The sequence below is a fragment of the Cajanus cajan genome, chromosome 3 (genome assembly GCF_000230855.2).
Source record: "Cajanus cajan strain Asha chromosome 3, NIPB_CcT2T_4, whole genome shotgun sequence".
Taxonomy (NCBI): Eukaryota; Viridiplantae; Streptophyta; class Magnoliopsida; order Fabales; family Fabaceae; genus Cajanus; species Cajanus cajan.
The window spans coordinates 14,827,369-14,853,639 of NC_138519.1; the positions used below are offsets into that span (position 1 = coordinate 14,827,369).

General features: G+C 30.6%; 1 protein-coding gene across 3 annotated transcripts; it reads left to right on the forward strand.

Annotated features, from left to right (window-relative positions):
* The first annotated feature begins 6,047 nt into the window (after positions 1-6,047).
* LOC109795435 (serine carboxypeptidase-like 11) lies at positions 6,048-24,616 on the forward strand. Of its 3 annotated transcripts, XM_020354943.3 has the most exons (14): positions 6,048-6,319; positions 6,416-6,564; positions 7,041-7,129; positions 15,208-15,327; positions 15,487-15,589; positions 17,384-17,421; positions 17,564-17,662; positions 17,882-17,968; positions 18,076-18,198; positions 18,281-18,352; positions 18,524-18,639; positions 18,783-18,896; positions 23,938-23,983; positions 24,405-24,616. In XM_020354943.3, exons 1-14 carry the CDS (start codon positions 6,063-6,065, stop codon positions 24,486-24,488), a joined length of 1,497 nt encoding a protein of 498 aa, XP_020210532.2. In that variant the 5' UTR covers positions 6,048-6,062; the 3' UTR covers positions 24,489-24,616. The 3 variants fall into 3 exon arrangements, with proteins under 3 accessions (XP_020210532.2, XP_029127249.2, XP_082926656.1); XM_029271416.2 differs by lacking the exon at positions 18,281-18,352; XM_083070530.1 differs by lacking the exons at positions 18,783-18,896; positions 23,938-23,983; positions 24,405-24,616 and adding an exon at positions 18,719-18,758.
* Positions 24,617-26,271: the final 1,655 nt, after the last annotated feature.

Genomic DNA, 26,271 nt, shown 5'->3' on the forward strand with positions numbered 1-26,271 from the left:
GATGATGCGTTGATCTGTTACGTTGAGAGTAAGTTGGAATCCTTGATCATAGATTCTGATGCATCTTTCCATGCTTCTCCTTGCAAGGACTTGATGAAAAATTTCAAAACTAGGTTTGGGTATGCTGGATGTTTAGGGATATCGAGTTATATTCGGAGATGGTCAGTGGAAGGTGGTGAAGGGTAATCTAGTTTTTTCTCGCGGCTAGAAGAAAGGAACCATTTACATGGTAGAATTACATGCAGAAGAAGTAAATTCAATCAGTGATGATGTTGGTCACTCTTTGACTCTATGGACCAAAGACTTGGTCATATGAGTGAGAAGGGTATGAAGATACTAGTCTCAAAAGGGAAGATTCCCTAACTGAAAGAGGTAAAAGTTGGTTTCTATGAGTTGTGTGTGTTTGGAAAGCAGAAGAGAGTTACTTTTTCCAAGTTAGGGAGGATGTCCAAGATTGAGAAGTTGGAGCTTGTTCATACAGATGTGTATGGACCAACATCAGTCTCATCATTAGGAGGATCACGATATTATGTCACTTTCATTAATGATTCCACCAGAAAGGTATGGGTTTATTTTTTGAAGCAAAAATTAGAAGTATTTAATACCCTTAAGAAGTGGAAAGCTGCTATTGAGAATGAGACAGGATTAAAAATTAAATGTTTAAAGTCTAATAATGGTGGTGAATACAGTAATATCAAATTTTTTAATTATTGTGTTGTGAATGGAATTAGAATGCTTAAAACTATTTTTGAGACACCTCACAGAATGGTGTTGCTGAAAGAATGAATAGGACCTTGAATGAGAGGGCAAAGAGTATGAGAATTCATGAAAGGTTATCGAAGAAATTATGGGCAGATGTAGTAAGCACAACAACATACCTCATTAATCGAGGACCCTCAATTCCCACAAGGTTCAAGATTCCTAAGGAGGAATGGAAAAGCAAGGATGTAAGTCTTTCTCATTTGAAAGTATTTGGTTGTGTTTCTTATGTTTAGGATTTAGGGTTTTGAGATGTTGATAGGGACAAGCTTGATTCAAAAGCAAGAAAGTACATTTTTATTGGCTATGAAGAAAATGATATGGGATATCATTTTTGGGATGATCAAAACAAAAAAGTCATTTGAAGTAGAGATGTTACTTTCAATAAAAATGCAATGTATAAGGACAAACTTAAGACAAATATTTAAGATGAAAAGAAACCAATAGAGAAGCAAAAAGTAGTGTTAGATGACATTACACAAGACAACCTTGTAGGAAAAGGTGAGAGCTCAGGAAATAGGACAGTTGAGCAGACCACTCCAATCACTTCAATAATTGAAGTGAGGATATCTAGTAGAGTTATCAAGCTTCCTCATAGATTCTCTCCTTTAGCAAATTACTTGTTGTTGACTGATGATTGAGAACCTCTATGTTATCATGAGGCATTGCAGATGGATGATGTAGCCTAGTGTGAAATAGCTATGCAGGAGGAGATGAACTCACTTGAGATGAATAGAACTTGGTGTTTAACTGACCTACCAGCAGGAAAAAGGGCGTTGCAGAACAAGTAGGTGTTCAGGATCAAGGAAGAACATGATGGAAACAAGAGATACAAGGCAAGGTTAGTGGTAAAAGGCTTTCAATAGAAAAGAGGTATTAACTATGATGAGATTTTCTCTCCTTTAGTTAAAATGACTACCATTAGACTCGTTTTGAGCATTGTATCTGTAAAGGATCTACATCTAGAGCAGCTAGATGTAAAGATAACATTCTTACATGGTGACCTTGATGAGAACATCTACATGGTGTAACCAGAGGGTTTCCAAATAGTAGGGAAGGAGAACTTGGTTTGTAAGTTGACCAAGAGTTTGTATGGGCTGAAGTAAGCACCAAGGTAATGGTACCTGAAGTTTGAAATTTTATGAGTAGGAAATGATACAAGAAATGTGCCATGGATCAGTGCTATTATTTGAAACTTTTTGGTCCATCCTATATCATATTACTATTATATGTTGATGACATGCTAGTTGCAGGATCTAATATGGATGAAATCAATAGATTGAAGGGATAATTGTTTGAAGAGTTTGAAATGAAAGATTCGGGTGCTGCAAAGTAGATTTTGGACATGAACATTAGTAGGAACAGATATGAAGGTTCCTTAATATTATCTCAAGATAAGTATATTAGGAAGTTGTTAGAGAAATTCAGCATGCAGGATGCCAAGATCGTAACTACACCTTTAGGGGTTCACTTCAATCTCACAAAGGAGCATTCACATAAGATGGATGAAGACAAGGTAGCAATGACAAAGGTTCCTTGTGCATATGCTGTTGGTAGCTTAATGTATGCAATGGTATGCGCTAGACCAAACATTGCTCATGTAGTGGGAGATGTTAGCAGATTCATGTCTAATAGAGGAAGGAAGCATTGGGAAGCCGTCAAGTGGTTGCTACGCTACTTGAAAGGTACTTCTAAAATTGCATTATTTTTTAGTAAGAATGATGTTGTTTTGGAAGGATATTCTTATGTAGATTTGGGAGGTTGTTCAGACACAAGGAAGAGTACTACATGATTTGTTTTCACAGTAGGTGGAACATCAGTTAGTTAGATGTCTCGACTTCAAAAAAGCATTGCACTTTCAACCATAGAAGTAGAGTACATGGCTATTTTAGAAGTCGATAAGGAAATGATTTGGTTGAATAATTTTCTTGAAGAGTTAGGCAAGAAGTAGTGTGACAGTGCTCTTTATAGCGATAATCAGAGTGTCATTCATCTTGCAAAGAATCTTGTGTATGCGAAGAGAAAGCACATCTAGTTGAGATATCACTTCATTAGAGGACTAATCACTGACGGTACTTTGTTCATGAAGAAGATCCCTGGGTCAGAGAATCCTGTAGATATGTTGACCAAGGTGGTTACTACTAAGAAGTTAAAACTTTGCATAGCTTCAACTGACCTTCATGGTTAATTGTTGAGAAGACATCGCACTAGCTTGGAGGTGTTACGATTTTGAGATTTACTATTTACTTTGGAATGTAGTTGACGTGATCAGCCTCAAAGTGGGAGATTGTTGATTATGTGGAGTCTAAAGGGTTTATTGGGCTTGGCCCACTTGCTTTTTTTATTTTTTATTTTTTATAAATACTCATGTAATTATAAACCTAATTAAGAAATAGAAAAATACCATCTAATGAGACCGTGGACATAGGTTATTCTTACTAAACCACGTAAATATATGTGTCTTGTGAATTTACTTTTCTCTCTTGTAATTGCTCATGTGAGTGTGTTTGCGACCCCCTTACAACATTGTGCGTGTGAGTGGGTTTGCGATTCCCAACAAAAAATTCACAGTAAATGTGATTTATACAAATTTTTCTGTGAAATTTCATCTTCAGGTAATATTTTTGTAAATAATATATTTTTACGAATTCTAAAATTTGCAAGAAATTTTCCTGTGTTTGTAGAAAAAAAATTTATGAAAAAAATATTAAAGAAATTCTACCATAATTGTAAGTGTAAAATCACCATTAATTCTTCAATCATTATCTTTTAAACACTCATAATGAATTCATACAAAGAATTGAGCATATGTTTTCACACCTCTGACATGTGATTGATGATCTTTTAAAATTTTAGAATGTAGGTTATATTAGAATGCAGGTTATAGGTCTAACTCAACCTACAAAATTAACTAGCAAGGTGAGTATTATCTCCACTTATATACTCTTTAATTAATTTTCTCTCTAATCGATGTGGAACTTAAGATTTTCTTTAGATATTAATTAGACCATGTTCTTAGAAATAAAATTAATTCAATCATATTGAACTCTAAAATTATATTATTATAAATCATATTAACTCTTAAAATACTCAATATTCGAAGAAGAAAAAACTAGATTTTTATTAAATAATTTTATTTTAAAAATTATCATTAAACAAAACTCATTATCATTAATTTATACATTTAAATGAATTAAATTTTATGAAATATTTATAAATAATTTATTAAAATAATATTTTTTTAAGTAAATACTTTTAATTTTAAAATTTTATAAATTATCTTTCAATTAAAATTCATTATCATATATTTACAAAATTTTATATATTTAATTTAATTTAATTTAAAATTAATTATAATAATATATTTATAAATAATTTAGTAAAATAATATTTTTTCAAGCAAATACGTTTAATTTTAAAATTTTACAAATTATCATTCAATTAAAACTCATTATCATTAATTGATCATATTTACAAAATTTTATACATTTAATTTAATTTAATTTAATTTAAAATTAAATTTAATTATAATGATATATTTAAAAATAATTTAGTAAAATAATATTTTTTAATTAAAAACTTTTAATTATTTAACTTATAAATTTAAAAAAAAATATTTTTCCTACAAATTAAAATTGACAGGAAAATTCGCAAGAAAAATTACCTGTGGAATTTTTCTACCATTTATTATAATACTGATAAATATTACTTGCGAATTTATTTTTGCAAGAAAATCTGCAAGAAACAAAATAAAATTCTTATCACATTTTCTATGAATTTTATCGTGAATTTTTTTTTAATGATCATCAAAATTGTTGCAAAATTTGAAAAATTTTCTTGTAAATTATTTTTCATAAAAAATTTTGTAACAAGTTTCTGCAAATTATTTTTTGCAAATAAATTTGCAAAAAGTTTCTATGGATTTATTTTTACAAAAAAAAAAACTGCAAAAAATCCCTACAAATATTTATTTGAAGAAAAATTTGTAGAAAAATAACATTTTTCTAGTAATGGCTCTTTCATGGACTATAAACAAAACAAATTGCAACGTGTTGGGACATGTGTGCTCGCAAAACATACATATGATTAAACAAAATAATAATATTATATGGATATATTCGTCACATTACATATTTTATTAAATAAACAATTTAATTGGTAGAATTAACTTTTACCGGATATATTTTGTATTCATCCTAGTTCAAGTGAACCATTTTTGAATAGTAGATTTGAGTCTTGTTCAACCTTACAAAATTGACTTATAATGTGAGAATTGTTCTCCAGTTATATACTTTTTAAAAGCCTTATTTCTAATCAATGTGAGACTTGGATTTTTTCCAATACTGAGAATTGTTCTTCACTTATATATACTCTTTAAAAGCTTTATCTCTAGTCGATGTGAGACTTGGGTTTTTCCCAATACACTCTTGTCTAATACTATTGAGCTTGATATGTAGATAAATGGCGGGTGATCCTTTTTAATAATTTAAGATAGATCTGATACCATCTAGGTTTTTTTTCCAATACACCTCCTTAGGTCCAACACTATTGGATTTGGTATATAAATAAATGGTGAGTGACATTTTTTAATGATCTAAGATAAATCCATTACCATCTTAGAAGAATATGTGATACTATCTTAGAATAGTGAATTTAATTGTCTTATCTATAATTGATGTAAAACTTAGAGATTTTTTTCAATACATCCTCTCACGTCTAATACTATTGGACTTGACTTGTAAAATGAGAATTCTTCTCTATTTATATATGTTGGGTTTATTATATGGTATTTTGTGTGAGGGGATATTTTAGAAATATTTTTATAATGTTATTACACAAACATACTTCACAATGATGAGATATTATCCGCTTTGGGCTTAAGCCTCACGGTTTGCTTTTGGTCATCACCAAAAGACCTCTCAATCATTGAAGTATGTTTGTGCTATATAAATTGTTATTTTTTGTCTTATTTTATTGATGTTAAACTTGTTTGTATCCCAACAATCCTCCCTTCAAGTCTGAGGGGATATTCTATGAGAGTTATTTTTATTTTGAGCTTTAGCCCTCACGATTTTACTTTTGGTCATCACTCAAAAGGCCTCTCAATCATTGAAATATGTTCATGTTATATAAGTTATTATTTCTTGTTTTATTTTATCGATGTGAGATTTATTTGTATCCCAACATTATATTTTTTTAAAACCTTTGTCTATATAAAACTTACTTTTTCCTGTAAAGCATGTGTCCAACGACTCACGGAAGCAATTGTCCAACAACATAATTTGAAATCTTTATTTCCTTTTATGGGTAATATTCTATTCTTCCCGTACCGCACACGTCTCTTCCGCCAGCCGTCCTTGTTTCCCTTCATTATTGCTTTCTCAATAATTCAAGTGATGCATATTTCTCTATCCAGCATGATTGCTTATTCGTTTTGCCATTTTCTCATTATTATTGTTCTACTTGGTCTTGCAATCTTCATTCAGCTTGGAACTTCTCGCTCCAAGGTGGAAGTGCTTCCCGGCTTTGAAGGACCTCTTCCTTTCAAACTCGAAACTGGGTTAGCAACACCACTTCCCCTGTTTTGGTTTCTTCAAGATTTTGAATTTTAATTTAGTCTTAGGCTTTTACTTTTCACACTTTGGGATGTGTTCAGTTATGTTGGATTGGGAGAAAGTCACAATGATATGCAAGTGTTCTATTACTTTATTAAGTCTGAGAATGATCCTGAAAAAGACCCTCTTATGCTTTGGCTATCTGGAGGACCTGGTTGCTCTTCAATATCCGGTCTTCTCTTTCAATTTGGTAATTTTCAAATACAAACTTTATGGTAGATTAAATATGTACTCATGCTTTTTTTAGGCCGTGTAAAATATATATCGAGAGAAAGTGTGTCAGGATTCGTAATACTGAGTAAGTGTAAAAAATTACAATAAATTTTATATCTTTCATAATTTTTTTTTATAATATAAATTTAATTGATCAAATAATTGAATCATATGTTATTATATTTGAAATTTTTTGGATATGTTATTTTTATAAAACAAAAATAAAATAATAGAGGAAGAAAGCATGCAATTAATTCTTAAATAGAAAATAAAATGTGAAGAAGCATGAAGGGAAAGTAATCCATTCTTCTGCAAAATATGAACACTAGTGCTTTGCTTTCATTATATTTTCTATATTTTGTTTAGTTTTTCACTACAATTGATCCTACTAAAAGTGATTATTCACTTAATAACTTACAAAAATGACTTCTGTAATCAATTGGGTGTAAATAGGTCCACTTGCATTCGACACTGATCTTGAGGAGTATGATGAGACTGGGAGCTTGCCAAATTTGATCTTGAGGCCCCAATCCTGGACCAAGGTATAGATTCTGTGGTCCCTTGTTATTGAGAACTCACGTATAATCTAGTTTATGACACACCACGCGGCTATGTTATTCAAAGTACGAACGTTAAAAAAATTTCTACTTGAGGATATAATATATACTTGATTATATCAATTACTTACCTATTCAACATGAATGACTTTCCGGACTACAATGTTGTTAAATCATCAACTTGTTACTTTATTAGTCATTACTATGCTTTATGCCAAATAAGACGTAAAATTAACCGTATATTATCTTATTTTCACTCTTAAATTAACAAAATATTTAATATTATATAAATATTTATGGTAACAATTTACTTAATAATAATTACTAGATTTAATTATACTTTTATTCTTTCAAATATAACATTTTTAATTTTGCTTTATAAAATTATTTTAAAATGGTCCTTGAAATATTTTTCTTTTATATTTTGGCCTTTAATATTTTATTTTAGTACTCTTTGTAATATAGTTATATTTTGTTGTTCTTGTGATTGTAATATTTCAGTAATTTCTTTTTTATTCCTTACCAAATTTTTTTTCAAAGAGAATAACTAAAAATGAACAAGATATTCTACAAATAAAAATAATAATAATAAAGTATATTATAAGAATAAAACTAAAATAACAAAGACTATAAAAATTTTACAAGGACCTTTAAAAAATATTACAAGAACAAGTAAAAAAAAAAAAAACATACTTAAACTTAACTATTATATATGGAGGAAAGATATACATTAGAGTGGGTTAAATAATATATATAAAAAATTCGCACGTTTTTCGCAATGAAGTAATAATATTTATTAGATGAAGCAAGAAGAGTAGTCAGACGAAACACTTGGTATTTTTTTTACTAGTTTGCCACAACCACTCAGACTATGTCCTATTTTCAATCCAATCAAATTAAGTTTCATTATTTTTAAATAAAGATACATGTATTCTTTTAACAAGGCACTTTTGGCTCAATCCTACGTATTTTTTGACTTGCCTCTTCAAGCGATTTCTTCAAGGCGTTCCTCTTTGGTGGTCTTGGTCCATTTGTGTAGATAAATGCATCTACTATCTCTTGGGTGATGGCTGCCTCCCAATCTCCCCTATAGGATTTGCCTTCCTCCCTACAACTTGAGATTATTGCAATGGTCAGAGTGTTGATGTAGATGGTTGTTTGGTCGATACGCTCGGTGACAAAGTTTGGCTCCTAGATGGCGAAAGCCCAAAAAAATGGCATAAGGAGCATGGTCCCAGTCGCACTTTAGCTCAATGAATGAGGTCCATCCAACTTGGTCAAGATATGTCTTCATTAGGTAGCCCTCATCTTGCATCTTTTATACAATAATGACCTTTCTTGGTAGGAATGTAGATTCTGGATACTCCTCCATGGGAACTTGCAACCAAACATAGTAGGTTTGGGTGCCATTGGTGATTTAGGAAAATAGGGTTTGTGTTTGTAGAGAGATTTTTTTGAGAAATATAAATAGTTGCATATTGAAAGTTCTTTTGAGAGAGTGAGAGAGATGAGGGAAAAATGGGTAAGTTTTCTTTGTAGTGGGAGACTAGGTCTGATAAGTCATGGTAGGTAAATTGAGGGAATAGGAGGTAGGTGCTGACATGTTGCGCCTCTGTCGTTCTCATTGCTCCACGCGTTACTTTCCTGAAAACCAATGCATCTCATGATTCCTTGCATTAATGAGTTTTAAATGCACTTAAAACCTCTTTCAAAAACTCAGATGATAGATTAGTGTAGATATCAGGTTAGATTAATGAAATGACACGTAAGCATAAAATGATATGAGTTATATGATACATGTAGTGTTCGTTCTAACTTACATTTTAAGTGCAATGAATCTAAAGTGTTCTTTAGGTAAAGCCTTTGTAAAGATATCAACTCATTGATGATCAATGTCAGTAAATTTTATATCAAAAGCTCCTTTCTGCACATAATCACAAATGAAATGATATTTTATCTCAATGTGCTTTGCCTTGGAATGTTGTGTTAATGACAATGGTGTTATCACAGAATATAGGTATATTATTTTCAAGACTATAATAGTCTTCATTGACCCATAAGAACTATAAGCAACATCTAGTTGTTGAGATATACTCCGCCTTTGCAATTGAAAGAGCTATGGAGTTTTGTTTCTTGCTTGCCCAAGAAATGAGATAGCTTCACAAGAATTGACAAGCTCCACTTGTACTATTTCTTTCAATCCTATCTCCAGCATAATCAGCATCACATAATCCTTCTAACCTGAAATTATTATTCTTTTCACAAAGGTTAGTAGGGCTTGTAAGATATCTAAATATTCATTTAATAGCTTTTAGATGAGACTCTTTGAGATAAAATTGAAATTTAGCATAGAGACAGACGTTGAACATGATATCAAGTCTACTAGTAGTCAAGTAGAGTAGGATCCGATCATACATATGTAGACCATCTAATCTACTAGTTTACCTGATTCATCTTTTGACAAACTTACAGACGGATCCATGGTGTGGGCATTGGCTTACAATCATTCATCCCAAAATTCAAAAGAAGTTCTCTAGTATACTTTTGTTGATGGATGAAAATGTCTTTGTCTATCTGCTTGATCTGAAGTCCCAAGAAGAACTTCAACTCGCCCATCATACTCATCTCAAATTCTATTTGTAATAACTTGGAAAAATATTTATATAGAGATTCATTAGTAGCACCAAAAATTACATCGTCTACATATATCTGAACTACAATGAAATTTGTTCTAGATTCTCTTTTAAAAAGGGTCGTGTCAACTTTACCTCTCACAAAATCACTGCTAAGTAAGAAATTACTTAGTCTATCATACCAAGCTCTATGAGCTTGTTTTAGACCATAAATAACCTTTTTGAGTTTGAAAACATGTTCCTTAAAATAAGGATTTTCAAAATTTGGAGGTTGATTAACATACACTTCCTCTTCAATTATTCCATTTAAAAAGGCACTTTTTATGTTCACTAGAAAAAGCTTTATGTTTTTATGAGTGGTAAAAGCTAACATGATCCTAATAGCTTTAAGTCTAGCAACAGGAACAAAGGTTTTGGTGAAATCAATACCTTATTAATGATTGTAGCCATGAGCTACCAATCTAGCCTTCTTCCTTACCACTTTACCTTGTTCGTTTAACTTGTTTTTGAATACTCATTTAGTTCCAATCACACTTTGGTGTTCAGGCTTTGGTACTAGAGTCTAGACATCATTTATTTCGAATTGATGAAGCTCCTCCTTCACGAAAATAATCCAACCATTGTCTCCTAATGCTTTGTTTATGTTCTTTGGTTCTATTTATGAAACCAAAGCACATGAAGCATTATCTTTGATAACCGACATGGTTTTGATGCCTTTAGCCTTATCTCCTAAGATTTGATCTTGAGGATGGTAGTTGATAAACTTCCAATCTCTCTAAGCTCTAGTGGATTCGTTTGATTGATTTCTTTGTTCCTCAAAAGGTTCCATCATTTGATTTGTAGCATTTGGTTCTTCCGTCTGATCTTCTTCAATATGAAAATCTACAAAATTTTCTTCTAGATCTAATAGTTTCCTATCAGTCATTAATGCATCATTAAATTTTACATGAATAGATTTTTCTACCATAGAGGTTCTAGTGTTGTAAACTCTATAGGCCTTTAAAGTATCCAAATATCCAAGGAAGATACCCTTATCCACTTTGGAATCAAACTTTCCTAGTTGATCCTTAGTATTTAGGATATAGCATTCACATCCAAAAGGATGAAAATATGATATGTTGGGTTTTCTTTCTCTCCACAATTCATAGGGAGTTTTGTTTAGTAATGGTCTTATCAATATTCTATTTTGAATGTAAGACGTTGTTTCATTACTTCTGCTTAGAAATGTTTTGGCAAATTAGTTTTACAAAAAGTGTTCTGGCCATTTCTTGTAAAGAGGTTCTTTCTTTCAACTACCCGATTTTGTTAAGGTGTTCTTGGTGAGGAGAAGTTGTGAAAGATACCGTGTTTTTTCACAAAAGCTTTTAAAACCATAATTTTCAAACTCAGTTCGATGATCGCTTTTGATGGAAACAATACAGAATCCTTTTTCCAGTTTGAACACGCTTACAAAATATTTCAAAGACCTTAAATTACTCATGTTTGTGGCCTAGAAAGTATACCCATGTATATCTAAAATAATCATCCACAATGACAAATCCATACATCTTACCTCCTAGACTGAGTGTCATAGTTGGATTAAACAGATCCATATGTAACAACTCTACTGGTCTAAAAATGAAAACAAATTTCTTGGCTTTGAAAGATGTTTTAACCTATTTTCCTTTCTAACATGCTTCATAGAGAATATGAATTTTCCAAGAGATTTCAGGCAGTCCTTTTACTAAACCTTTTTTATTTATTTTTGAAATATGTTTCATGTTGGCATGCCCAATATTTTTGTGTTAAATCAATTTTTCATCTTCTCTAGATAATAGACATATTACATTTTATTTGCTCAAACTAGTTATATTAATCTGATAGAGATCATTATTTCTTTAAGAAGTAAAAAGTACAAATTCACCGTCTTGTTTGATTATACATGCATCTTTGTCAAAGACTACTATATACCCACTATCATCAAATTGACTTATGCTAAGAAGGTTATGCTTTAGCCCTTCAACATATAAAACATTATATACAATAGGTATAAAATCTTTACCTATCTTACCTATACCTCTAATTTTTCCTTTTCCACTTCCAAAGGAGATTGATCCTTCATGTGGTTGGAGGTCTAGAAATACATACCTTTCTCCCGTCATGTGTCATGAGCAACCATTATCCAACTACCAATGTGAATCCTTTCTTTTTCCCATTAAGGATATCTACAACAAAGATTGTTTGAGATTTTGGTATCCATATTTTCTTAGGTCATTTTCAGTTAGTCCCCAAACCTTTGGTCTTACTCTTTAGTCTACTTGGAGCTTTATCTCCATTTCCACAAGCTTTACAAAGAGGGACCTTGGATTTGGCTTGAGATGTCCCTAAACTAGTGTCAAAACCAAGATCACTTTTGTCAGACAAAAGTCTTCAATACTTTAAAAACATGTTCAACTTAGAAGATCTGTCAACAAATTTGGCTAAGTCTTTCCTGAGTTGTAGGTTTTCAACCTCCAATGTTATAAGCTCAAGTGGGACGAAGCTAGTGATCGTATTCTTAAAGAATTTTTCTCTCCCACAACATCTAACATTTTCTTCTTAAGTTCAAAATTTTCTTTTTCTAATGTCTTTTGTTTTTCTTTAAGTTTCTTGCACTCAAGAGAGATTATGTGAGAGTTTTCTAGGAGAATCTCATAGGGCATCTCATCATTATCAGATTTAGAAGAATGAAAGCTTGAGTAAGATTTTACCTCTATATTTGTAGTGTTTTCCTCAATGTTTGCCTTGAGGCTTATGTTGGCCTTCTCATCTTCTAAACTATTACTTCTACTACTTTCCAGATATTCCTAAGTAGCAATTAGGCTATTCTTAGCCTTCTTTTTGGAGGACCACCTCTTCCTTTATGAAGATCAATCAACCTTCATATGACCAGGCTTCTTGCACTCATAACAGACAACTTCTTTGTTTTCAGTATGACTAGGCATTTTGAACCTATCATTCTTTCTGTGAAAGTTTCTTAATCTTTCTTTCTTTTTCAGCATCTCCTTGAACTTCTTAAACATGAGAGATATCTTATCATTTGTGGAGTCATCGGAACTATCATCTGAGCTATTGAGCTCAAATTCTACCTTTAGTGCTTTTCCCTTTTCTCTTTTTTTGTTGGTCTCATCACCCTTTAAAGAAATAGTGTCATTTGTTTTAGGGTGATCTTTACTATTCAAATGAACCTCATGAACTCGTAAAGTTCCAAGAAGCTCATCAAGAGTAAGAACTTTATGATCACGTGCTTCTAAGATGACTGTGGCTTTGGGTTCCTAAATCTTAGGAAGGTTGTCCAAGATCTTAAGGTTATTTTGAGCTCTAAAGAACTTAGTTCCTAGGGATTTTAACTCATTTAGAATTATTTGGAATCCTCCAAAAATTTTGTTTATGGACTCGTTCTCTTTCATGGAGAACAACTCATAGTGTCTCTTAAGTGTAGCAACTCATTTGAGCCTTACATCTTTAGTACCTTCATGATTTACCATGATGACATCCCACATTTCTTTAACCTTTGAGCAACTGTAGAACTTGTTATACTTTGTTTTGGATAGAGAGCAAGCAAGGATGTATTTTAATTTAGTATTTAGATGTAGAGTGTTGTAGTCATCCTTAGTATATGTATTCTCAAGCTTGGTAATAACAACATCGTCTTGAGTGATGATTCTCCAAAGGTGAAATTGGGTGGATTTGATGAACATTTCCATTTGATCCTTTCAATACGGGTAGTTCTTTCCATTAAAGGCAGGGGGCCTTATGAGAGAGGCTCATTATGGTAGGTATATATTATCCCTTAGTACTGCTTCCCATAATGGATCTTTGTCCTTTAGCATAGTTAAATGCTCAACCCCGTCAAAGGCTAAGCTTTGATACCAAACTGCGGAGAAAAGATAAATACTAGAAGGGGAGGTTGAATAATACATACCAAAAACTTGCACGTTTTCGCAATGAAGTAGTAGCGCTAATTAGATGAAGCAAGAAGAGAAATCAGATGAAATACTAGGTATTTTTATGTTGATTTTTCCTAAACCATTGAGACTACGTCTAGTTCTTAATCTAACTATATTGTGTTCCACTATCTTTAAACAAAGATACAAGTATTCTTTTAACAAGTCAATTTTGGCTCAACCCTAAGTATTTTTTAACTTGCCTCTTTAAGTGACTACCCAATATTCTTTTAATAATAACCCTCTTCAAGCTTAACAACCAAGTATTCTTTATTAATCAAGCCTCTCTAAGCTCAAAACAAATATTCTTTTTTCAATAAGTCTCCCTAGGTTCAACCTTGTAACAATGGTTATGAAGGTTACAAAGAAGTTTTGTTCATCCAAGTTAGACGTTATACAATCGATATAGAGCAATGAATGTTTACAAGAAAGAATAGAGTTTATAGAGATAGTTTATGTAGAAAGTATATGTATTACTAGAAATTGATGTTTGTGGTTTAAGATGTATGCTATTTTTTTCTTGTGCTTTGAATTTACTTATATAGTAGCTTGGAGAAGAAGACTATTGCAACACTTGGAGTTCAACTCACAAGTTTGCTTCATTTATCTTCATCAGCTTTCCTTTTGGTGGCAGGTGGCCATTTGGCACGTTTAATGCGAGCATTAAATGTATTTTACCAAATAATACCTCTTATCTGATCAAGGAGACTACTTATCAACTTTTTATATCAAACGAAGCTTGTAGAAGCAATGTTAACACAAAGTAACTATAGTAGTGACTTTATCTGCTTTTCTTCGTGATTTCAGGGATTTAGTTATGATAGAAAACATGGTTCTTCTCTTAAACAAATTTATGAGTTTCGAGACAATTTTTTTATTTGATCTGTTAAGGAATGAAACATTCAAATCGAATTTTATTGTCTTAATAAATGATAAATATTTATGAGATGAACTGTATGTTTCGTTTGATTAATAACGTCTTACAGATGATCTATATATTACACTTTATCTAATAAGCTTTTAAAAGATATGTTTAAAGATGTTTTTGCAAACATTTCTTCTTTATAAAAATTCTTTGTTTGTTAATATTAAAACATTGAATTCAGGAAATTGTCTTTTGACTTAATATTATATGTATATTAAGCATCATCAACCAAATCGTTTGGGTAGAACTTAAGTTCAATCATTAATGGAAATAACTATTGGTCAAGTTATACTTACTCCTCGAGTGAGTCATATTAGTATAAGACGAAGTTTTAAAATACTAGTGTAAAAGAAAAAAACAAAAAAAGCATAATCATGTGATTTTAAGATATGTTGAGATAATTGTATCATAGATTACCACTTATTTCCTTCTTTCTTTTTGTTGAATAGAGTAATACTTGTTCTGTTACATTGTTCTTTTTAATGTTTTGTTATTGGAGGGTGATTTGGTGCCACTAATGTTAATGTTCTGTTTTGTCAGGTATGTAGCATTATTTTTGTAGATTTGCCTTTTGGAACTGGCTTCTCATATGCAAAAAATCTCACTGCTCAACGGAGTGACTGGAAATTAGTTCACCATACCCATCAATTTCTTAGGAAGGTACACTCATTGTCATCATATTTCGTGCAAAAAAGTTTTTTTTTCCTTTGTTTATATCTTACTTAAGGAGAAACAATCTCGTAACCATTTTGAAAACATGCTATATAATTTTGATTATTTTAATAGTAAGCTTCAATCTTTATCTGGTAATCTCTGTAGTGGCTGAGTGATCACCCAGAATTTATTTCAAATGAATTTTACATGGGAGCTGATTCATATTCTGGCATTCCTGGCCCTGCTATTGTTCTAGAAATTTCAAATGGTAAGCAAAATTTAAATGGCTCAATTTATAAGATGAATAAATTGCTCAAGTAATAGCTAATGTCATTAAAAATGTGGCAGAAAATGTTTCCTAATCATTTTAACTAATATTCTTATGCTAATACACTAATTATTATTTGGATTCTCCTATGGTATGTACAAGTTAGCAAATAAGAATTGCCAAGCCAAGATTGGATGTATTTAATTATCTAATTAATTGTTCACTCATTATACCCTTATCTATTACTTACTCCCTTGTATTCCTTTCTGAATTGGTCCATGAAAAAGACTTAATATAAAGAATATAAAATAAAAGAAAAATAATATTACACACTAGTTTTTTTTCTCTTGTGCAAAGAGTGGCTAACAACCCATGCCAGGCTAGAAGTCTCTAAATAAGGGAACAACAGACACATCCATTGATATGAAAATCCAGGGCCATAGGCATGTCATAATTAACTAAAGCATTAGCAATCTGATTGGCCTCTGGAAACACATGGTTGCAACGCATAAAATTTATGTCATCTACCATACTTACCACACCATGTTGGAAAGAGAGAAACAAACATGAGTTCTACTACAACCTTCTGGTAAGAATTTGACTACAAGAGTCAAATCAGTCTCAACTTGCACCTCATAATATTCTGTATGCCGCGATCACGAATGAGTGATAAATGAATCTATTTATCTATTATCCATTTAATTCATCCATAAGTAAATTTATATAATTTATCCATTATAATAAAAATAAATAATGAATAAGATCTAATCTATCCGTTTAATTTTATGGAAGGTTGGTGTTCCATCACTACTTTTTTAAAATTTATTGAATGACAATATAAAATGTTTATTGGATTTGTGATTTTCAAATATTATTTTGATATAAAAAAGTTTTATGAATTTTAAAAGACTATGTAATAAAATAATGACTTATAAACAAATTAAAAGAGAGAAAAATAAAATATTTTTAAAATAAAAATTATTTAATTTTTAAAACATTACTTTTATAAATGTATTGAATATCTATTCATAGAAAAAATGTTAATAAATTAATTAAATGAATTTTTTCTTTAAATAAATTAAATTTTTAATAAATTTAAATAGATTAATAAATTATTTCTATGCGATTTATTATAATCTACCTAAAAAATTATTCAATCTATTAATCTGTCATCCCTAACTTCAACGTTCAACCAATAATAGATAGCCTACAATTTAGATCGGAGGACACACCACTCTCAACTTACACACTAGTTCATACAACCTAACTTTGCAAAATTTGAGTCCTTTCAAAAATAAATCAATACAACAATTTAGGTACAATTACACTCATATTGCTTGTTGTGCGTGAGAACAAGCACATGCATAGGTATATTATTTAGTTCGGAGATTGTGCATACATTTTACTTAATGAGCTTTACTTTTAATTTAAATGTTTTTTTTTTTCCATAAATGATTTCGCTTTTACTAACATGGGTAGTTTTATATTTATTTATTTTAAATAATTATTTAAGGATTTAAAATTTTCTCAAACTAAACTATATGTAGTATTTTAATTGTTGAACTTTGTCATTAATTTTATCTAAAAATTTGACTTCTTTTGGCATCCTGTAAAATATATATTAACTATCAAAAAAAGCATCAAGTTGTTTACTAAGTTAAAGACATATTTATTTTTGCTATTGATTTTTTTAATTGAAGAATATAAACTAGATAAAACTTACATATAAAAAGCTTAACATGCATATAGTTATGATAATGCTAACCGTTATTCCTCAATTTCATTGATTAACAGGAAATGAAATAGGTCTCCAACCACCCATAAATCTCCAGGTTTGCAACCAATTTCCCCAATTTTCAAAACTCCAAAACATTCAAGCAAGTTTATTTTTCACCTTTTCAAAGTTGTAACTTGTAATATTATCAATTCCTTTTATGAATTATGAACCCTAAATTAATATCAAGATATTTTCAGGGATATCTACTAGGGAACCCAATAACAACAAGAAAAGAAAAGAATCATAAAATCCCATTTGCTCATGGAATGGGACTTATTTCTGATGAACTATATGCGGTAATGACAATATATATTTTTTCTGTTTGATAAGGCTATTTAATTACATTTGTATTTTCTAATAAGCTGGTGATGTGTTTGTACATAAATTTTGCATGAAATTATTTTCTTATCATTTATATTCGATCCAATGGAGTCAGATAATAATTTCATGCCTAGTTCCCTAAAAAAATGCTAGAAGAAATGCTAATAATTCATAATTATCTATACTATGGACAGTCACTGCAGAGAAATTGTAGAGGTGAGTATGTTGATATAGATTCCAGAAATGAGCTATGTTCAAGAGATATCAACTACTTTGAGGAGGCAAGTAAGACCATCCTATTTTTATTATGATAATCTCTTCTACCCTTGTTATTTATATCAAATTAGGTTATTCACCAAATTAGTAAACTATTACTTCTTATCCCCAGTGCCTTTCAAAACTTAATGTCGAACACATTTTGAAACCTTGTTACAAAGATGATTTGCCTAAAGCACGTGAAGCTCAATGGAGGAGATCTCTGATACAGGAGCCTCAACTCGTTCCTTGCAAAGTAATACCTTGTAAAGACTTTCTGTCACATTTTTTATCCACAATGTTTCAAATTTAATTTTTGGCATTTTACTTTGTTGTAGCATTATGAAGATTCTCTTTCCAATCAATGGCTTAATTATGAGAATGTTCGCAAGTCACTAAATATTCGAGAGGTTTGATAAAATATATTCTTCATTCTGTTAAGTGGATTGGTAATGTTTTATCACAATTGGAAACAAATACTTAAGTCTACTTTCAACTCTATATGAGTTTAAATTTGAGTCAAATATTTACCAAAGAAACCTTAGAAATTAATGGATATCATACACATGAATGCACTTCAGGGAACTATAGGCAAATGGGAACGTTGTTACAAAACTGATTTTGAGAATCAGATTTCTAATAGCTTTGAGTTTCATGTAAATCTCAGTGCAAAAGGCTATCGTTCCTTAATATTCAGGTGAAGATTTTTCACATCTAAGTTAGACTTTATTTTTCTGAAAACTTCTATTTCCTTATGTTTAGTGTTGTTGTTTTAGCTTTTCCAGAAATGTTAGCAACTAGGTGATTTCTTATGGCAATTGGTGCATGTTATGTTGACAGTGGGGATCATGATGCACTTGTTCCTTTCATATCGACTCAAGCATGGATTAGGGCTTTAAACTACTCCATTGTGGAAGATTGGAGGCCATGGCTTCAACAAGGACAAGTTGCTGGGTAGGCATTAAACTTTAGCCTTTTTATGATAATTGTTTACTTGTTTTAGGAGCAAAACCGAGTAGCAAAGAGTTATGATATAAGTACAACATTACTTTTTATGTTTACTTTTATCTATCATTAATGAAGTAATTCATAAATATAAACCCAAAGAGAGGTGTTAATATAAGTTGTTGTGCATATCTCATTACTCAAATAGCAAATCACGTGTTAGAGACTGAGTTAGACCTTTACTCTTACACTTTTATGTCTTTGTCCGAGTTCCATTTTTTGTGTATAAAGAAACAGAGTCGTGGCCACTACAAGGCTAATCAGTCGGTTGCCCCTGGCCTCCTAAAAAATTTCACACTTATTTAAAAATAATTATTAATTTAAAATAGAAAATTTTAGTTGGTATATTTATTTTTCATCCTTTTTAATTCCTATAGTTTAAGATACATCTTTTAAATTTTTATATTTATAATTTTTTTTATTTTCTTAGTCTTTATTGTTAATAGTTTTTATAACCTTTTTTTATTGACATGACGGAGATATTAATTCAATTTTGTATATCTTATGTCGAATTTGTTTTGCTGGAGTTACTCTAAATTCTCTGTTCATTTTTTTGTACCATTACATGTTATGCCCATTGTTGAAACATTTTTTTTAACTTCACAAAATTAAAGACATCTACTATGTCAACATAGAACAGATAATGTTAAAAAAATTAACGATAAGGACTAAAAAGATTATAAATATAAGAAATAAAAAAAGATCTATTTAAAACTATAAGGGCTAAAATTGATTGAAAAAGATTAGTATAGACACTAAAAATATTCATTTAAACTATAGGAACTAAAAGTTAAAGTAAGTGAAACTATAGGGATTAAAAACATATTTTAACTTTCATTTATTGTTGATAAAATTTAGACTTGACTATTTTTTTATTTCTATAATATATTTATTTTGGTTTTGGTTTGTGAAAGAACAGCCAAAGAGAATGAAGAATGCAAACAAGAAATATTAATATGTTATATTGTACATAAAACATAATACAACAAGAATATATATACAGAAAGAGATAACAGTCTAACTAACTAACTAATATGAAAACTATTCCAACTCAGCTAACAGACTATATATGTTATTATAGAGAGATGACTTAATATCTTTTTTATCCCCCTTCAAACTTAGTGCGGATTGTTTAACAACAGTGAGTTTGTCTCTTAGATCTAGGAATATAGCAGAATTTCGAGACTTAGTTAAAAGATCTGCAACTTGAAATCTTGCTGGAATATGATGAACTTGAATTTGTCCCCAAGCCACTCTTTCTCTCACAAACCATAAATATAATTCAAAGTGTTTTTTTTAGTATGCATGACTGGATCGACAGATAGAAAAACGGCCCCTTGATTATCGCACCAGATCAGAGGTGGTTGTTTACTCCTGATATGAAGTTTGAAAAGGAGATTCTGAATGTATTGAATTTCTACAACTAGACTTGCCAAACTTCTAAATTCTACCTTTGTGCTAAATCTAGATACAACTCTTTGTTTCTTTGCCATCCAAGATACGATATTGGATCTGAGATACACACAATTCCCAGATGTTGATCTCATGTCTTCTTGATCACTTGCCCAATCCGAATCATAGTAAGTAAGAATTTTAGTATCACTGGATTTCTTATAGTGTAACCATGTTGACAAGTACCTTTAAGATATCTTAGTAGCCTTTTTGTTGCTCTCCAATGAATCTCAAGAGGATGGTGCATGAATTGACACAACTTATTTACTATGTAAGCAATGTTTGGTCTAGTAATTATAAGATACTGTAGAGCTCCAATTATTGACCTATAAAGACTAGGATCCTAACAAACTGTGGTGCCATCATTTGTGAGTTTTGAGGAAGGTGCCATTGGAGTTTTGAAAGTCTTGGCATTAGACATGTTCATGAGTTTGTCAAGTATATCTATTAGATACTTGGTTTGAGAAAGATGAATGCCTCCTGCATTATCAGGGTTAACTTCTATTCCTAGGAAATGATGAAGTTTGCCAAGATCTTTGAGAGGAAAGGATTTATGAAGAGTTTGAATCAAATTTTGTATGGCTATAGAAGAATTGCTAGTGATGATTATATCATCAACATATATGAGAATGCATATGGTAGTGGTTTTGGAAGTAAAGATAAACAGAGAGTGACATGATATAGCTTGTTGAAAACCCAACCAGAGTAAGTTGACAGTAAGTTTTTGAAACCAAGCTCATGGAGCTTGTTTGAGACCATAGATTTCTTTTCTTAATTTGCTAACAGTATCTAAATTCCCTTTGTGAAATCCTTGTGGCTGCTGCATGTATATTTCTTCTTTTAGATCACCATTGAGGAAGGCATTATCCACATCAATTTGGTGGATTGGCTAGCCTTTAGAGACTACAAGAGCAAGAACCACTGATGTTGACGGGTTTGATGACAGGGCTAAAAGTTTTTGTATAATCCAGTCCCTGTTGTTGATTGAAGCCTCTGGCCACTAATTTGGGTTTGTATTTGAGAATGGAGCCATCTAGTTTATACTTGTTCTTGAAAATCCATTTGCAAGTTATTGCCTTTATGCCTGGAGGTAGAGAGACTAAATCCCAGGTATAATTCTTCATTAACGCATTGTATTCATCTTCCATGGCTTGTTTCCAATGTTTGATAGTAAGAGCTTGGATTGTAGTAGTTGGTTCTAATGTAGCCAGAAGAACCCGAGGCTTAAAAATTCCAGCTCTGGTGGTCATAGGATTTTGATTTGTTGCTTGTGTGTCAAGTTGTGGTTCAGATGAAATGTTTGTGTCATTAGATGGTGTAGTGGAGTGCAGTGAGTGGGAGTTGTGACGCAGTCAGCATTTTGAGTGTTAGAAGCAATAATGGTTTGAGCAGATTGATGATTAGGTTGAACAAGTAATTGAGATGGCAGAATAGGTATACTCGACACTCCTTGTGATAGTTGAAATAGTGACTTTTCTGCAATTGTCAATACCAAACATAGATATACCAGGAAACGTGTCTTCACCAAAGATCACATTCTGGGATATAATAATTTTCCCATTGAGTGTAAAACATTTGTACCCTTTATGTAGCATGCTATAGCCAATAAAAATACACTGAGATGATCGGAAATTCATTTTGTGACTATTAAAAGGTTGTAAGTGAGAATAGCAGGCACAACCAAATGGTTTTAACAACATATAGTTAGGCAGTTTCTTAAACAGAACTTCATGTGGAGATTTTAGTCCAAGAATAGATGTTGGAAGCCTATTTATGATATGAATAGCAGTACTAAACGCATCTGACCAAAACACATGAGAAAGGATAGATGAGGATAAAAGAGTTAAGCCAACTTCTGTGATATGTCTATGTTTCCTCTTAGTTGTCCCATTTTGTTGGTGAGTATGTGGACAACTGAGTCTGTGTATGATGCCACTTTCATTAAATTTCTTTGTAAGGCAAGTGAATTCTTTTCGCCCATTTGATTGGAACATTTTAATTTTTCTTCCAAATTGATTTTCAACCATAGCTTTAAAATGATTAAAGTGATGTGCAATTTCATATTTATTATGCATAAAGTAGATCCATGTATACTTAAAATAGGCATCAATAAAATGAACATAGTATCTAAACCCTTTTCTAGAAACATAGTGAGAAGGACCCCAAACATCACTATAAACAAGTTCAAAAGGGGCATTGTACATAGTGGTTGAATCAGAGAATGGAAGAACATGTGATTTACCAATGCAACAAGATTTGCAAACAGAAGAATCTTTATTATTATTGATAATCATAGGAACATTACAAGTTTTCATAACAACTTCTACTACTTTCTTAGATGCATGAGCAAGTCTATTGTGCCATACATTATAATATTTCTTATATATCTTTGAACATTCAAGACAGTGGGAGTAGTAGGAACATAGGCACCGGGATTCGCATAAGCATCAGGTTTCAAAAATTTCACTTCATCAAAAACATACAATCCATTTTTAAGGTTGCCTTGCAGAAGAGTTTCCTTCAAATCCTGAGATTTAACAAGACAATAATTGGAGTGGAATTCAACATATACCTCATTATCTCTACAAAATTTAGATACACTTAGCAGGTTTTTTGTTATTTGGGGAACATGTTGAAGATCTTTTAAAGTAAACACTTTAGAAGACATAGGAGTATAAAAGAATGAAGTACTTGTATGATTGATCCCTGTTGCTTGACCATTTCCCATATGAATCTTGTTTTAGCTTGTAGTAGCAGTTCTTAAACCAAGATTATTCAAATCTGGTGTGAGATGATTAGTGGCTCCCAAATCTGGATAACACTGATCATCATACGCCATGGTTTGAGAACCAACAAACACAGCTTGCATCTGTTGTTGGTTTCCTGAGTTGAGAGAGTTAGAATTATTACTGAAATTGGGTTCAACATATTGTTGATCATACCTATGCCACCAGTAAAAGGCTATATGGTCAATCTTATAAAATTATTTTGGTTTAAATACATTTTTTGTCTTAAGTATAACAATTGTGTGATTTTGTCCCTCAAGTATTATAATCGTGCAATTTTAATCTTTCAAGTATCATAATTATATAATTGTATGATATTAGTACTCCAATTATTATGATTATACAATTTATAGCATATTTAAGTTATATATTAATAATTTTAATAATAATGATAAATATAGGTCATTTAATACATAAATCAAATTGATCTGTTATTTTATATATTAAGAGTGAAATGCTTAAAGTACATAATTACAAAAATAATAAATAACTTTATTGTTGACAAAAAAAATATTAAAGAAGGTGAATTTGAATGTAAAGAAAATACCATTTGGTAAGGGATCTATACTTTGGGACACCTAAAACAACATTCTTTACTACAAGGATATAAAAATTATATTAGAAAAGGAGATACACCTTATTTTCTCAGTAATATTTTAACCTTTTATTTCTCTTCTTTATTTTGCTTTTTACTATCATTAACACCCTAGCTAAGACATACATGTGGCCAAAATAACTCTCATTTCATGCAGATACACGAGGACATACTCGAATCGAATGTCGTTTGCAACTGTGAAGGTAAGAGCCTTTAAATATTTATTATATATAAAAAAATTATTATATATAAATAAGTACTATATTTAAATATATAAATTATATTTGAAATTTAAATAAATAGATATTCTTAAATATATAAATTATATTTAAATTTATAACAAAATAATTTATATTATAGTACAATATTATTTTTTATTGATAATTTATTTTTAAAATATTAAAATTTAATTTTTAAATAATTATAATATATAAAAATTAAATTAAATTAAAAATTAAAAGAATTTTTATAAATTTTCTTGTTAAAGAAAATATTTTTAAAATATTTTCATACAAAATAATTAATCGTATTTATATGAGTGGATACACATAATATGACAAATAGTGAATCATTTGTGTCTCGCAGGTTGGCTAATTAAGTTGATATTGTTGTAATTAATTGCAGGGTTCAGGTCATATAGCTACCCAGTATAACCCAGAGGAATGTTTCACCATGTTCACTAGGTGGATAGCTAATGTACCTTTATAGCTATGTGAATACCATAAATTGGGTTATCAATGTTATGCTCATTTGCTTATAGTTTCTTTGAATTGTACCAACGTTTAAAGATTTGTATACTAAATAAGCAATTTAGTGACAAAATGTTGTTTGTACTATATCTTTAAAATGTTTACTTTTATCATTTCTCTTAATATGATATCTTCAGATGTTCTTCTAGACAATGGTCTCATGAGGTACAATTCCTACTTTTTCAGAAGAAGAATATTTGTGAGTTAAGATTGTACTATATTTGGAGGCAAAGCTTTAATTATATTTTAAAGGCTTAAATATGTTTTTAGTCACTCAAATTTACGGTAAATCGGTTTTTAGTCCCTGTAATTTTAAAAAAAAATTATTTTAGTTCTTATATTCAAATTTTATTAAGAAATTTATTAAACATTATTACATAAAATCTACCTATTGGTGTCCCTATTAGTGAAAATATCACATTAAATCAGGTTAATATTACATAACTGTCTTAATTAGTCACTTTCAAATATGTCATTGATGACCTAAAGGACTAAAACAAGATTTTTGAAAATTACAGAGACTAAAAATAACATTTTTAAATTTGAGAGACCAAAAATAAATTTATCTTAAATTTAAGGGACTAAAAACATATTTAAATCTATTATAAAATTAATGTCAGGAAAATCTCTAGATAACTTGTTTTAAATATCTTAGTAATGTGACATTACAATTTTTTTCATTGATGCATAAAGTTAACTAAATGTCTCTGTGACTGACTTAAATAATATTAAATTATATTTCACCAACAAAAAATCACATTTCATAAATGTAAATTAGTTTTTAATTATTAACTATAAAATATTGCATAATCATATTATTATGAGAAAAAAAATTCTATTGACATGAGAGGTATTTATACTATACAATTTAACAAAGTACTCCAAACAATTTAAGTCACACAACGAATTTAGAAAAATAAAACAAGGCTAAAGTTAGATGTTGACTTTTTTTTAATACTCATTCAATATGATTTCTTATACTTCTTACATCATTTAATTAAGAACAAAAAGCTTTTCAAATTTGTTGAAATTCGCATTTTTTGTTAATAAATGTGACACCTTCTACTCCAACACATAAATAAACAACAAATATGAAAGATATTTGCTGAGTAAATAGAATTTTCTTAATAATCAAAACCATGTTTCAAATGACATAGGAGTAAAGGATTCAGATCCATCTAACATAGTAACTCAAGTGCAAAAATTAAAAAAAAAATAGAATCAAAGTTTTCCAACATGAATGAAAACAATAAAGTCCTAAATTAGTCCTAATTAAGTTCCGATGTCACATATCTTATCAGAGTATGTCCAATTGAATCCTAAGCCTCATCACCAACATCCTTATGTTGATGATCATCTATAGCACGGGAAAACATATATCGGACAATCAGGGGAGTGAGAAACATCTCACTCGGGTTGAGGTGTAGAAATAAATATTAGATAGCACACACACAACAATCATAACACAAGGTACAAGTAAAATCCATACATAGCCAATATCACACACACAATCACTCATCATACAATGATGTCATGGACTTGACTCTTAATGCATGCATGTGGCACCAGTCACGTGTCTCTTAATCACATATCACGTTGTATGTTGTTGAAACAACAGACCTAGAGAAGTTTAGGAGTACATGTCGGCTCAACCTCGCATTCTCAACTACAAGGATGTATTGTTAGGGTCTCATTGGGATAGCGAAGCTGTGCAAGATACATCCTATGCACTCAAACGGGCA

Bases quoted from the DNA above. Each gene is read 5' to 3' on its own strand.
- LOC109795435 (XM_020354943.3), top strand. From the start codon at position 6,063: ATGGGTAATATTCTATTCTTCCCGTACCGCACACGTCTCTTCCGCCAG. The intron at 17,663-17,881 runs GTAATGACAATA...TACTATGGACAG, and splicing joins TTTCTGATGAACTATATGCG to TCACTGCAGAGAAATTGTAG. The intron at 18,897-23,937 runs GTAGGCATTAAA...CATTTCATGCAG, and splicing joins CAACAAGGACAAGTTGCTGG to ATACACGAGGACATACTCGA.